This window comes from Poromitra crassiceps (genome assembly GCF_964638095.1).
Source record: "Poromitra crassiceps genome assembly, chromosome: 22".
Lineage (NCBI taxonomy): Eukaryota > Metazoa > Chordata > Actinopteri > Beryciformes > Melamphaidae > Poromitra > Poromitra crassiceps.
Window position 1 is genome coordinate 3,857,448 of NC_139647.1, and position 12,414 is coordinate 3,869,861.

Below are 12,414 nucleotides of genomic sequence, written 5' to 3' on the forward strand. Positions count from 1 at the left end.
AAGCAGCTTCTCTCTCTGAGTCTATTCTGCAGTAGCCTACAAGCAGCTTCTCTCTCTGAGTCTATTCTGCAGTAGCCTACAAGCAGCTTCTCTCTCTGAGTCTGCAGTAGCCTACAAGCAGCTTCTCTCTCTGAGTCTGCAGTAGCCTACAACCAGCTTCTCTCTCTGAGTCTATTCTGCAGTAGCCTACAACCAGCTTCTCTCTCTGAGTCTGCAGTAGCCTACAACCAGCTTCTCTCTCTGAGTCTGCAGTAGCCTACAACCAGCTTCTCTCTCTGAGTCTATTCTGCAGGAGCCTACAACCAGCCTCTCTCTCTGAGTATATTCTGCTGCAGTAGCCTACAACCAGCTGTCTGAGCTGCAGTAGCCTACAACCAGCTCTGCTCTCTGAGCTGCAGTAGCCTACAACCAGCGAGCTTCTCTCTCTGAGTCTGTGACTCTCTCACCTGTTTAGTTAACTGTGCTACAGACTACAGAACCTGGGCAGCTGTTGAGCATGGTTGAGGATAGGGACCGTTCTTACTATGGGATGAATGGCTCTTAATTGGCCTGTCTGGTTAATTGACTTGACTTGTCAATTTAACATGAAATAAATCAAATGAAAATGCAGTGTGGTCTGCTATTCATGCTGCATTCATGCCAGTGACAAATTGATTGAGTTGAGTGAAAGCTGTGTGTTTTGTATGCCTCCACCACCCTCTCAGACCCCCCCTCCTCTCCGACACGATGACCCGCGCCCTGGCTCTCTGCTTCAGCTCCCTCCTCCTCCTGCTGGCGCTGCCCTGTCCCGGCCACGCTGAGCCCCGCCGGCCGGCCCAGCGCAGGTCGCCCCGCGCCCCGGCCGCCAAGGTGCGCCTGGCCGGGAACTTTGCACGGGAGCCCAACGAGGGCCGCCTGGAGGTGCTGCACAACAACACGTGGGGGACCATCTGCGACGACGAGGTGGACATCAAGCTCGCCAACGTGGTGTGCCGGGAGCTGGGTTACCAGAGCGGCGTCACCTGGGCGCACAGCGCGAAGTACGGAGAAGGACAGGGTGAGAGCCGTTTACAGTGCCACTTTTTGTAAATAAACAAGACGCGTACGTGGTCTGAGCTTCAGTTTTTAGCCCGAATATTAGAAAAGACCCCCACTGATTCATAACAGGTCTAAAGTCATGTTATAGCAGTCGGGGCGCACTTCGTGACAAGTGACAAGCAAGACAACAGTAAAACGGACAGGTTTTTGGATTGAGTTTGGCGTCAGTGGGCGTAACCCATAAGAGAGCGATCCCCCAGTAAAAACAGCGCAAGTAACCTCGAGTCGCGTCACCAGGCTCTTCTCGGTGAGAAAGAGCCTGGCTTCCGTTCACAATTGATTTTGTCACCCTGCCTGGTTCCGGCCTAGAGCGCGCCCTAGACAGGAAGTAACAGCGGATATAGCTCGTCAACTTTTACGTTAACTCGACAATTAGACACAACGTATCAGAACGGCAAACAACAAAACAAAAGATGGACGTAGGTAGGCTACTGAACGAAGTTTTTGAAGAAGTTCTTGTAGAAACATTGCAGATTCACAATCTCACATCTTTTAAGCCAATACAAAAGCTTTGCATCAGACAATTAATCGAGGAAAGAGACATCAAGTTTTTTTGGCGCACTTCCTTCCGGTGTTCATTCTGGTTCCGTGGTTTACGCCCCCATGACAAAAAGCGGGGTGAAAGGTGCCCAGACTACAGCGCAAGTAATGCCTACCCCACACTACAGGATTTTCAAATCCTTGAAGATTATAAAAATCTTGAGAGCCCACACACTACAGGACAGAGAGAGCCGATTTTTTAACATTTCAATCTTGGGACACACACACAATCGCGTCTGTTCAAACGCAACCCCACACACTAGAAGATTATGCCGAAGATTCACCTTGGAAGCAGGGCTCGACGTTAACTTTTAAAATGCCTATTCAGTGTGCGCACCGGGTGTAGTAGTGTCATTTCGTTTTCTAAACAAATTTTATTTTTTGTTTTTATAATGCATTTGCACTGAAAGGATTTGTTTAACTAATATTTGCGCAGACAGCCGCGTCCATTCGGGGTGTAGGCCTACAGTGCACGGCCAGGCGAAAACCGTCTGCACAGGTGTCTTGTGGAGGGGCGCGTCTGCTGATTTGACTCACTTTTCCGTGCGGACACTCGCCGATGCGGGAAGCTGAGACCTAAGCGCTTGTTGTAGGCTACATGCTTTGCAGTATAGCATTTAGTTTTCCGTCCCGTTCAAAGACGCACGGGTATTTCACCTCGATGACAATTTCCTCGTTCTTTGTTTCTGTGCGGGGCTGCGAGCGGACGCGGACCAGATTATTTTGCGAAAAACTGTAATGGAAACGCAGCTACTACTGGCTCTCTGCTCAAGATGCAATCGCCTGTCGGGTTGTAAATATCTAACATGTTAGATATGCCCGATTCACAATCGGGAAGAGGCAGTCTTCCCGATTGTGAATCTTTGAACCCCACACACTACAGGATCATTTGGGAAGATTATCTGCCCGACGCGCTTCAAATCGGGAGCACCCCCGAGAAAATCGGGAGGGGGGAATCTTGGCCATAATCTTGCAAATTATCCTGTAGTGTGGGGTAGGCATAAGTCCAGAGTGACCCTACCTACATATGGTAGCCAAAGCCACCAAGACGAGTGAAGTAGCCTAAAGGTCAAATGAGACAATTTTTCTTGTAGGCCTAAACCAAACTGACTGGATGTGAGTGATGATAATCAAGCTTTGATTAGGTTTAGAATAATTTAGACCTTGGTATAGAGACAGCCATATACAGTAGCTGGACCAGCCTGTCTGCTCCCAAGGCTTTCGCATCCTGTAATGTGTTTGCTCCAACAACACCCTAAGAGCATGGCTTCATAAACAGACCACCAATTAAGACATCCAAAATAAGTAACCATCATAAAGGGACAAAGATAACTTGTTATGGGATTGGAGTCTACATCTCATTAAGGTCGCCTGGCAGCCTGGCGGAGCAAATATATAGGCCGAAAGGGGCATTTGTTTTAGAATAATGACAGCATTGGCTTGCCAGAGTTGTGCTACACTTGCTGTGGTTTATGGACATTCTTTATTGCTGCTTTTAAATCCAAATTAAAGAGAAGGTTGAGCGGGTTCAAGGCGCAGGATCTACGGCACCCTGCCTTGTGGCGCTGTCGTGAAATACTGTGTATCTACTGCTGAACACACCGTGCTAAAGGTGCAACCCTAAATCTGCCTGCCAGTAAAAGTCAACTTCCGGGGTGTTTAGGTCCTGTTCGAGTCCTCCTCGTCGTCGTGCGGATACGATGCCTCGCCCGTCGATTGTGCAATCGATGAAAATGACCGAGTCCAAAAACTATGAATGAAGTGATGACTTGTTTTATTCTGCCTGCTTTCAACCACCAGGCCCAATATGGATGGATAACGTACGCTGCGACGGCTCCGAGCAGTCGTTGAAGGACTGCAAGCACAACGGATGGGGCGTGCACGACTGTAAACACGCCGAGGACCTCGGGGTGGTGTGCACCCCCGAGCGCAGGCACGATCAGCTGGGCAGGAGGGGCCACGCCGCCGTCACCACGCCCGCCAGACCCAACGTCAGCCCCTCCCCCGACTTGCAGAGCGTCGTAGCCAGCAGCCGCAGGGCTCCGCGCCAGGGCTACTATGGCAACGGACACCCGCAGGAGGTCCCCAGGCTCCAGAGACAATACCTGCACCAGGTACTACAGCACAATCACGTCATGTGATAAGTCGTGGTAGGGTACATGACAGCAGTGTTGGGGAAACGACTTTAAAACTGTCGTTTACCAAACTACTAGCTACTTCCCAATGAAACTACGCTTATCTACACACAAAATAGCTTGTCAAACTAAAACTATTTACAAAAACTTATTCATCTACATCAAAAGTACATTGCGGGAAATGATCACAATCGGAGTCTGGAATCTCGTATCGTTACACAGAGTTACAACTGAACCGACACGGAGTAAAGTGTAGGTGTGTTTGATTTAGGGACTAGGGCAGGCCAATCCTCACTTAGGCAGCCTGAGTAGGGAGGTGGAATCAGGGATCAGGAAAATGGTCATTTCTAGGGAAATTCATAGTATTCGATCAGAGACATCTTGGTCACAAACCACAGCCAATTAGCTGTGACATTGGGTCATATTGTATGTCCAAAAGAATTACTTTGTCATTAACTAGCTAAACTACATGAGCTAAAGTAGTTAGCTACTGAAAAAGCTACTGAGATTTGAATGTAGTTAAACTAGTAATTGAACTACATGTAGTCAACTCCCAACGCTGTCTGACAGGTATCTTATCCTTATAGACGGTTCTCACGGAATTGTGTTTCTATGCAACAGTTTGGAACCTAGCTTACGTCCTGCCAGTTGTTGTACCAGCAAAGCCTGCAACAGGAAGTGAGCTGGGGGCAATTTAGAACGTTTATGTCGAGTTGAAACCATCTGATACAGGTGTATGCTACGTGCAGGAGAGGCTCTGATGTTCCTCTCCCCGCACAGGGTAAGGTGCGTATCGAGGAGGTGCGTCTGCGGCCCATCCTCATGGCCACCAAGCGGAAGACCCTGCTCACGGAGGGCGTGGTGGAAGTGAGGCATGCTGGGAGATGGAGGCAGGTGTGCGACGCGGGCTGGAGCCTGAACAGCAGCAGAGTGGTGTGCGGGATGCTCGGCTTCCCGGAGGCCACCCAGCACAACGCCAGGACATACAAGTGAGTTGCTGCGACCAGTCTTCTCGCTCTCTCCTGACCCCGCCTCCTGAGAACATCTCTCTCTCTCTCCTGACCCCGCCTCCTGAGAACATCTCTCTCTCTCCTGACCCCGCCTCCTGAGAGCATCTCTCTCTCTCCTGACCCCGCCTCTCTCTCTCTCCTGACCCCGCCTCCTGAGAACATCTCTCTCTCTCCTGACCCCGCCTCCTGAGAACATCTCTCTCTCTCTCCTGACCCCGCCTCCTGAGAACATCTCTCTCTCTCCTGACCCCGCCTCCTGAGAACATCTCTCTCTCTCTCCTGACCCCGCCTCCTGAGAACATCTCTCTCTCTCCTGACCCCGCCTCCTGAGAACATCTCTCTCTCTCTCCTGACCCCGCCTCACTCTCTCTCTTTCCTGACCCCGCCTCCTGAGAACATCTCTCTCTCTCTCTCTCCTGACCCCGCCTCTCTCTCTCTCTCCTGACCCCTCTCTCTCTCTCTCCTGACCCCTCTCTCTCTCTCTCCTGACCCCTCTGTCTCTCTCTCCTGACCCCGCCTCTCTCTCTCTCTCCTGACCCCTCTCTCTCTCTCTCTCTCCTGACCCCTCTCTCTCTCTCTCTCTCCTGACCCCTCTCTCTCTCTCTCTCTCCTGACCCCTCTCTCTCTCTCTCTCTCCTGACCCCTCTCTCTCTCTCTCTCCTGACCCCTCTCTCTCTCTCTCTCTCCTGACCCCTCTCTCTCTCTCTCTCTCCTGACCCCTCTCTCTCTCTCTCTCTCCTGACCCCTCTCTCTCTCTCTCTCTCCTGACCCCTCTCTCTCTCTCTCTCTCCTGACCCCTCTCTCTCTCTCTCCTGACCCCTCTCTCTCTCTCTCTCTCCTGACCCCTCTCTCTCTCTCTCTCTCCTGACCCCTCTCTCTCTCTCTCTCTCCTGACCCCTCTCTCTCTCTCTCTCTCCTGACCCCGTCTCTCTCTCTCTCCTGACCCCGCCCTCCTGAGAACACGGCAGGTGACCTGGATGAACTCGGCTTGTTAGATCACAGACTCGAGGCCAAACTGGCTGCAGTTCTGAAGGGTAACAAGCCAAAGCCCATTCATCCCATTGCTAAATGAATAAACACATCCTCCAGGAAAAGACTGTGGCATCTCGCGTAATGCAACTTTGACTAAAAGCTTTGTGTCTGCCTTATCTTCCTCCCCCAGCCATCTCTCTCCCCCTCTCCTCCTCTCTCCCCCTCTCTCCCCCTCTCTCCCCCTCTCTACCCCTCTCCTCCTCTCTCCTCCTCTCCTCCTCTCTCCCCCTCTCTCCCCCTCTCTACCACTCTCCTCCTCTCCTCGATGATAAAGGGATCTCTGTCCTTCTCTCCACTGTCCTTTCTTTACACCTCCTCTCTCTACCCAAATCACCTCTGCTCACCTCATTGCCCCTCTCTCTCTCTCTCTCTCTCTCTCTCTCTCTCTCCCTCTCTCTCTCTCTCTCTCTCTCTCTCTCTCTCTCTCTCTCTCTCTGATGCTATCTCCAGCTCTCGCAGCTCTCAGACAAACAGCCTCACTTTAACTTTTAGATTCTTGTGAGGAGGTGTAATATCGCCGCTGCTGATTGTTATTTAACTGTCCCATCAATAGTGAGGCTGTGGGACAGACACAGGCAGAGAGAGCAGGGTGAGGCTCTCTTTGTGAAGCCACTCGTCTTATTGGCAGATCTGCCTCTACGGGACTGAAGTCGGCCCATTCATCTCCTCGCTTTCCCCGGGAATGTTCCAAACAGCATGTTTGCACATTTTTGCCAGCTCGCTCGCGCGCTCGCGTGCGTCTACATGCATCATGCGTGCCAGTGTCGGGGGTAACTCATTACAAAAGTAACATATTACATGTAATATATTACTTTTAGCAGTAACTCAGTAATATAACTTATTAGTTCTTACTTATAGGATTTCAGTAATATTATGCCAGTTACTTTGTCAAGTAACTCAAGTTACAAATTGAGTTACATTGTATTAAATCAAAGCACATATTTAAATAAAGATACAATCATTTCCTAATCAAACTGTCTGTTTTTATGCAAATAAGCACTATAGATGACAATAACAAAGGAAAAGAATAACATTTAGAATTTTGGATTGTTTACACTGACTTCAAGGCGGTTGAAATTATTTTTCGGGATGGTTCCGGGGCGGCGATGTCATTCTGCTGCTGCTGTTGTTTTGGTAAAAGTAATGCAAAAGCAGTGTAATAAGTAACGAGTTACTCTACACAGAAAGTAATATTGTAAAGTAACTTATTACTTTCAAATGAAAGTAACTAGTATGTAGTATATTACATTTTGAAAGTAACTTGCCCAACACTGATGCGTGCACGTACAGTATGTACACACGCACGCTGTCTGTGCCTACGTATAGGCACGCACTCGGCTGCGTTGTGTGTCGATGTTGCCCTTTTGACACAGATCCGCACGTCCTCTCCTCCTGTTGGAAAATGTGGTGGTTGAAGGTTCTGCACGTCGTAGCCGCAGCAGGAGGACCACACATTAGCAGTGGCATTATGGGAGTGACCCTTTACTGTCCTGACTGTGGACAGGATGGGGGAGACGACCCAGTTGGATCTGGTTGCTTGCCGGCTCTTAGGTGATTCACAGTGGAGCTATTCCTTCCCCTCTCTTTGGCCTGGGTTTGTCTGAGGCAACTGGTGGTAGGCCTACCAAAACCACAACATCTGCTCCGTACTCTAGGTGCTAGATTCCACTTGCTGCTGAAAAGCCGGCTACTGTTTGGGGAGCAATTCATTTGTTTTATAGACTTTTCTTCTAAGTGGTTTTTATAGACTTTCCCCATATCAGAGAGTATGAATCACTCGCTGAAATATCTCTGCATCGCCCTTCAATTAAACGATCTCCACTCCACTCTGGATTGCTATGCTAATGAGGACACGGCGAAGCTATAACTGGAGGAGGGAAGCATCAGGCGTCATAACTTACATGATATAAAAAAGGCCCTCAAGGATGGTCTGAAGAGGAGCGTTTATTACAGCACAGATTCCCCCTGAATTGCATGTTCCACCCACGCTGTACAGCTCCACCAGAGTCAATGCAAAATAATGAGAAGTATGAGACGTCGGAGCGCGCGCGGGCTAGCAGAGCTAACACGGTGGCACGGAGAGACACTTGGCGGCACACCAAGACGAGAGAGAGAGAGGTGTGACGGAGGCGGGGCAGCGCCGCTGTAGCTTGAAGGACCTGGAGAGAAGCCCGCTGGCTGCCTCTGCCAGGGGGCGCTGTAAGGTCAAGGCGAGGGGAAGTCAAATAATAATAGCACCCTACGGTCTGTTTCAAGTCCCTGACCTAAGCCACAGCAAAGTGGATAATACAGCCAACATCTCTGCTGCTGCTGCTAAACGCACAGGGAGAGAAGCTGACTCCATTTCAAAAACCAACCGCCAGATTCAGTCACATCGGTGTCTTTTGTGTGTGTGTGTGTGTGTGTGTGTGTGTGTTTGTGTGTGTGTGTGTGTGTGTGTGTGTGTGTGTGTGTGTGTGTGTGTGTGTGTGTGTGTGTGTGTGTGTGTAAATTACAAGGTGTTTGGAATGGATGTGATCCTGGCTATGACTTGGTGTTTTGCTGTAGCATCTGGCGTTATGCCCCCAAGTGAACCGTGATGACTTGTTTGCTCCCAACTCTGTGCCTGGTTCACTATATCCACACAGATAAAGAGACGCATCTGTTTTCTCAAGCGCTCTTAACCCATTGATACCTGATGCAGCATTTGCGTGTATATCCCTCATTTGTGTGCGTATCCCTTTAAGACCGCGAACCGCGTTAACGCGGTTCGCGGTCTTAAAGGGATACACACACAAATGCTGCATCAGGTATCAATGGGTTAAAGTGGACACGGTATTTGGCAGATAATACTGTAGCTCTTATCTTGTTTACTGTCTTTTTTTTGGGGGATAAAAGCGTTTTCATTTCAATCCATTCATACATGAATATTTCCATTGAGCAAATTTCGATTTTTTTTTTTATATATTATATATATTTGCAGACTGCAATAATGGGTTAAGGTGACATGCCATGCCATGTATCCTAGCTAACGTGCATATTACAATTATCTCATTTGGCCTTCTCATAATTAGAATGTGGGTTATTGTAAATACGATATGATGATACTACAACAACCCAAAAAGCCTGTATTTATGGATAATTGCAAGAAGGTTGCAAACTCTGTTGTTAATTGCCATTGCAATTATATCTGCGTAATGTACACACAGTTAGCAAAAAAAAACAACGGTCCTCCCCGCTGGTTTTGAAACAACGTTAATGTACAATTTTTTCATGTACAGTAACGGCTCCATATTTAACGTTTGCCAGAAAAGTTTGGGATTGTTTTGCGTCGCCTCGCCAAATGTAGCCAGTGACACGCCCCCCCCCCCATGTCTCTCCACCTCGCGCTCATTCTCTCTGCTCCATTCTTAGAAAGCCCACACCACACCACACCACGCTGGCTGCATGTGTCTCTTGGATGAGACTCTGAAGATGCTGTAATTACAGGTTGGGCAGGACTGAGGCTCTCCAGGGTTTCTGCTGAGAGAGAGAGAAAAAACACCCTCAATTATAGCTGTGTGTGTGTGTGTGTGTGTGTGTGTGTGTGTGTGTGTGTGTGTGTGTGTGTGTGTGTGTGTGTGTGTGTGTGTGTGAAAGAGAGAGAGAGTTGGAGAGAGGAGCTGAGAGAGATAGAGAGAGAGGAAGAGACACGAGCGAGAGCTAGCCAGGTTTATAGCTGTGTGTGTGTGTGTGTGTGTGTGTGTGTGTGTGTGTGTGTGTGTGTGTGTGTGTGTGTGTGTGTGTGTGTGAGAGAGGAACTGAGAGAGCGAGGAAGAGACAAGAACCAGAGCTAGCCAGGTTTATAGCTGTGTGTGTGTGTGTGTGTGTGTGTGTGTGTGTGTGTGTGTGTGTGTGTGTGTGTGTGTGTGTGTGTGTGTGTGTGTGTGTGTGTGTGTGCATGTGTGTGTGTGTGTGTGTGTGTGTGTGTGTGAGAGAGAGGAACTGAGAGAGCGAGGAAGAGACAAGAGCCAGAGCTAGCCAGGTTTCTGCTTGCTAGTGTGAATTATGTCCCAATTCCAGCTGCAGCCTGCAGGCGGCCGCTGTGTCAGCAGCTGTCTGTCTGTCTGTCTGTCTGTCTGTCTGTCTGTCTGCCTGTCTGTCTGTCTGTCTGTCTGCCTGTCTGTCTGTCTGTCTGTCTGTCTGTCTGTCTTCTGTCTGTCTGTCTGTCTGTCTGTCTGTCTGTCTGTCTGTCTGTCTGTCTGTCTGTCTGTCTTCTGTCTGTCTGTCTGTCTGTCTGTCTCTGTCACTGCAGTGATTTGGAGACTTAACCAGCATTTTATGCTCAATTATGTTTTTTTTCGCTGAATCTTTCTTAAGATGGGGGGGGGGGTATCATTTTCTAGTCCTTTTGGGTGACATTTTATGTGACCCAAACTGGTTTTGGTGTCTTAGGTTTATGTGGTGTTCCTCATTGATCTCCTCTCTCATTTATATTCCCCATCTTTTCGTTCCTATACGCAGAGCTTTCTGTGGTTTGGACCAGATTGTTGGACCTGACTTTCCAAGCTGAGCTGACACACACTGATCTTTCACAGCTCTTTCACAGCTCAGTCTAATTAGCAACTATTTCAAAATCACAGATCCTTGACTTGGATGTGCAAAGTGTTTGTTGTCTGGAAGAGTGGTATTATGTTTTATTTTTGCCATATTTTGAAATTTAGTTACGAGTATTACTTTTAAAGCAGCTACGAGCAAGATTTTCGATTGTTATTAAACAGTCTAAATTTAATATCAATGCATCACATCTTACCTCTAATAGTAGACGAGACCAACGCAGAGTAGTCTAGCTTGAACCCAGAGTGAATCGGCCAGTGTTAGTCTCTCTGTGGCCAGGGCAGATCAGGAAGTGAAATGAAACGGTTTGCAGCAGCCACTTCGGCCATAACCACAAAATAACTTCCAAAAAACCTGTTAGAATATAACGAGAGATGTTCCCGAGAGTATGCATGGCATTCTCCTTGTTTATGGTATCTTGCTAGGCAGTGCGAACGGGTGAAGGCAGGCAGCTGCGTTTCACTTCCGGGTTTCACTTCCGCGTTTATCCGGTCCGGCGGTAAGGAGAGAGAGAGAGAGAGCCCCCTGTTGACACGAGTTTAGACAGACACAGACTTAAGAGAGCAATCTCCGATTCACACGGCTTTGGTCTCAGCTACTATTATAGGTAAGATGTGATGCATCAATATTGTAATTATACTATTTAATAACAATCAAAAATCTTGCTCGTAGCTGCTTTAAGATCACTCTTTTAAAGCAGCGTAATGCTACCTGATGGGCTAGGGCTAAACAAACATCGACTTCTTAGTGCAATCCTAAAGGAGAACCGAAAAACAATGCTGATTTATTTATACACATGATCTCAGACTCACACATAGCCGAAAACGCTAAACCGTTTTGTAGGCATTCATTTAGTTTGACGGTTATTATTGAGAGTTGACTTGAGTTAAGTCGTGGACCAGTGATGTCACCCATCCACAAATGACATCACTGGTCCACAATCTAACTCAAATCAACTCTCGGAAACTGTCAAACGAAATGAATGTCTGCAATGTTTACAGTTTCCGGATATGTGTGAGTTCATGTGTAAAATAAATCTGCGTTGTTTTTCGGTGAAGTTCTTCTTTAAACGATCCATACTATCTCGTGGATTACATTCGTTCAAATATACATACTTCAGCATGCGCTGGGACGCGTCATCAGTGATGTTGACTGGGGTCGCAAGGTGTTTCGGGTCATTCCAACATCATACACCCTCGCCCAGTAGACCCGGCCGAGGCCGATTAAGACCCCGACCCGCGTCCCGGAAACAGCCGCTCACGGATCAGCCTTCCTACTCTGTCTGCAACGTTGCCCGCGGAAGGGTTGATCACTCCCAATCCGCTGCAATAGAGCCAGTGCTACGTCGCAGCATTGAAAGACCCTTCGGTGCATGGAGGCTAAGGCATTGTGGGTTGTCTCCCAGCCGCTCTCCTCCTTCGTCTTACCGGGCCCTCTCCCAACAACACAGGCAGCTAGTCTGTACCTGGTTGTCAGGCATCCAATGGAAAAATAGATGCCTCAAGAAGGCCTGTGCGCTGCACGTCATCCGGCTGCGCCGAGCACCTCGCTCTAGCCTGGAGGACCCCAGGCCGCGCCGATGTTTACACAGATTTTCGGGAGACTAATCCGTAGCGTTTGTGGATTTCTCCCTCACGAGAGAGCCAGTCTGGGTTGCTAACCCATCCCGTACCGGGTTGCCGTCTCTCCGACCGTCAACTGTCTCTCCAGTTTGTCACCAATCTATTCCTTGGTTGTCACCTAGTCTATTCCTAAGCGTCACTGGCCAGGGAAACCAGGGTTCTACGTTCAAATACAAGCTTTAATGGCAAAGCATTGTAACATAATAGCGCCTCTGGTGGAGGGTTAGGGTTAGGCATTGTAGCATAATAGCACGTAGGGTCAGGGTGGGTGTATGCCAGAAGAGGAGTGTGAGGGTGATAGCACCTCTGGTGGTGGGTGTGTGTATACCAGAAGAAGAGAGTGTGAGGGTGATGTAAGCTAGACAGTGGTCTGTATACTTGTCCTTTAACAGGCGGGTGGGACTCTCTTCTCTTGGCTCAGCA

General features: G+C 48.7%; 1 protein-coding gene across 1 annotated transcript in view; it reads left to right on the top strand.

Annotated features, from left to right (window-relative positions):
• Positions 1-726: 726 nt before the first annotated feature.
• Positions 727-12,414, top strand: part of loxl4 (lysyl oxidase-like 4) — a gene marked incomplete at its 5' end in the record, with an annotated part of 43,044 nt that continues 31,356 nt past the window's right edge. The window contains 3 exons of the mRNA XM_083658434.1: positions 727-1,036; positions 3,418-3,731; positions 4,533-4,741. Of these exons, the coding sequence (XP_083514560.1) occupies positions 727-1,036; positions 3,418-3,731; positions 4,533-4,741 (833 nt within the window). The remainder of the gene's footprint in view (positions 1,037-3,417; positions 3,732-4,532; positions 4,742-12,414) is intronic.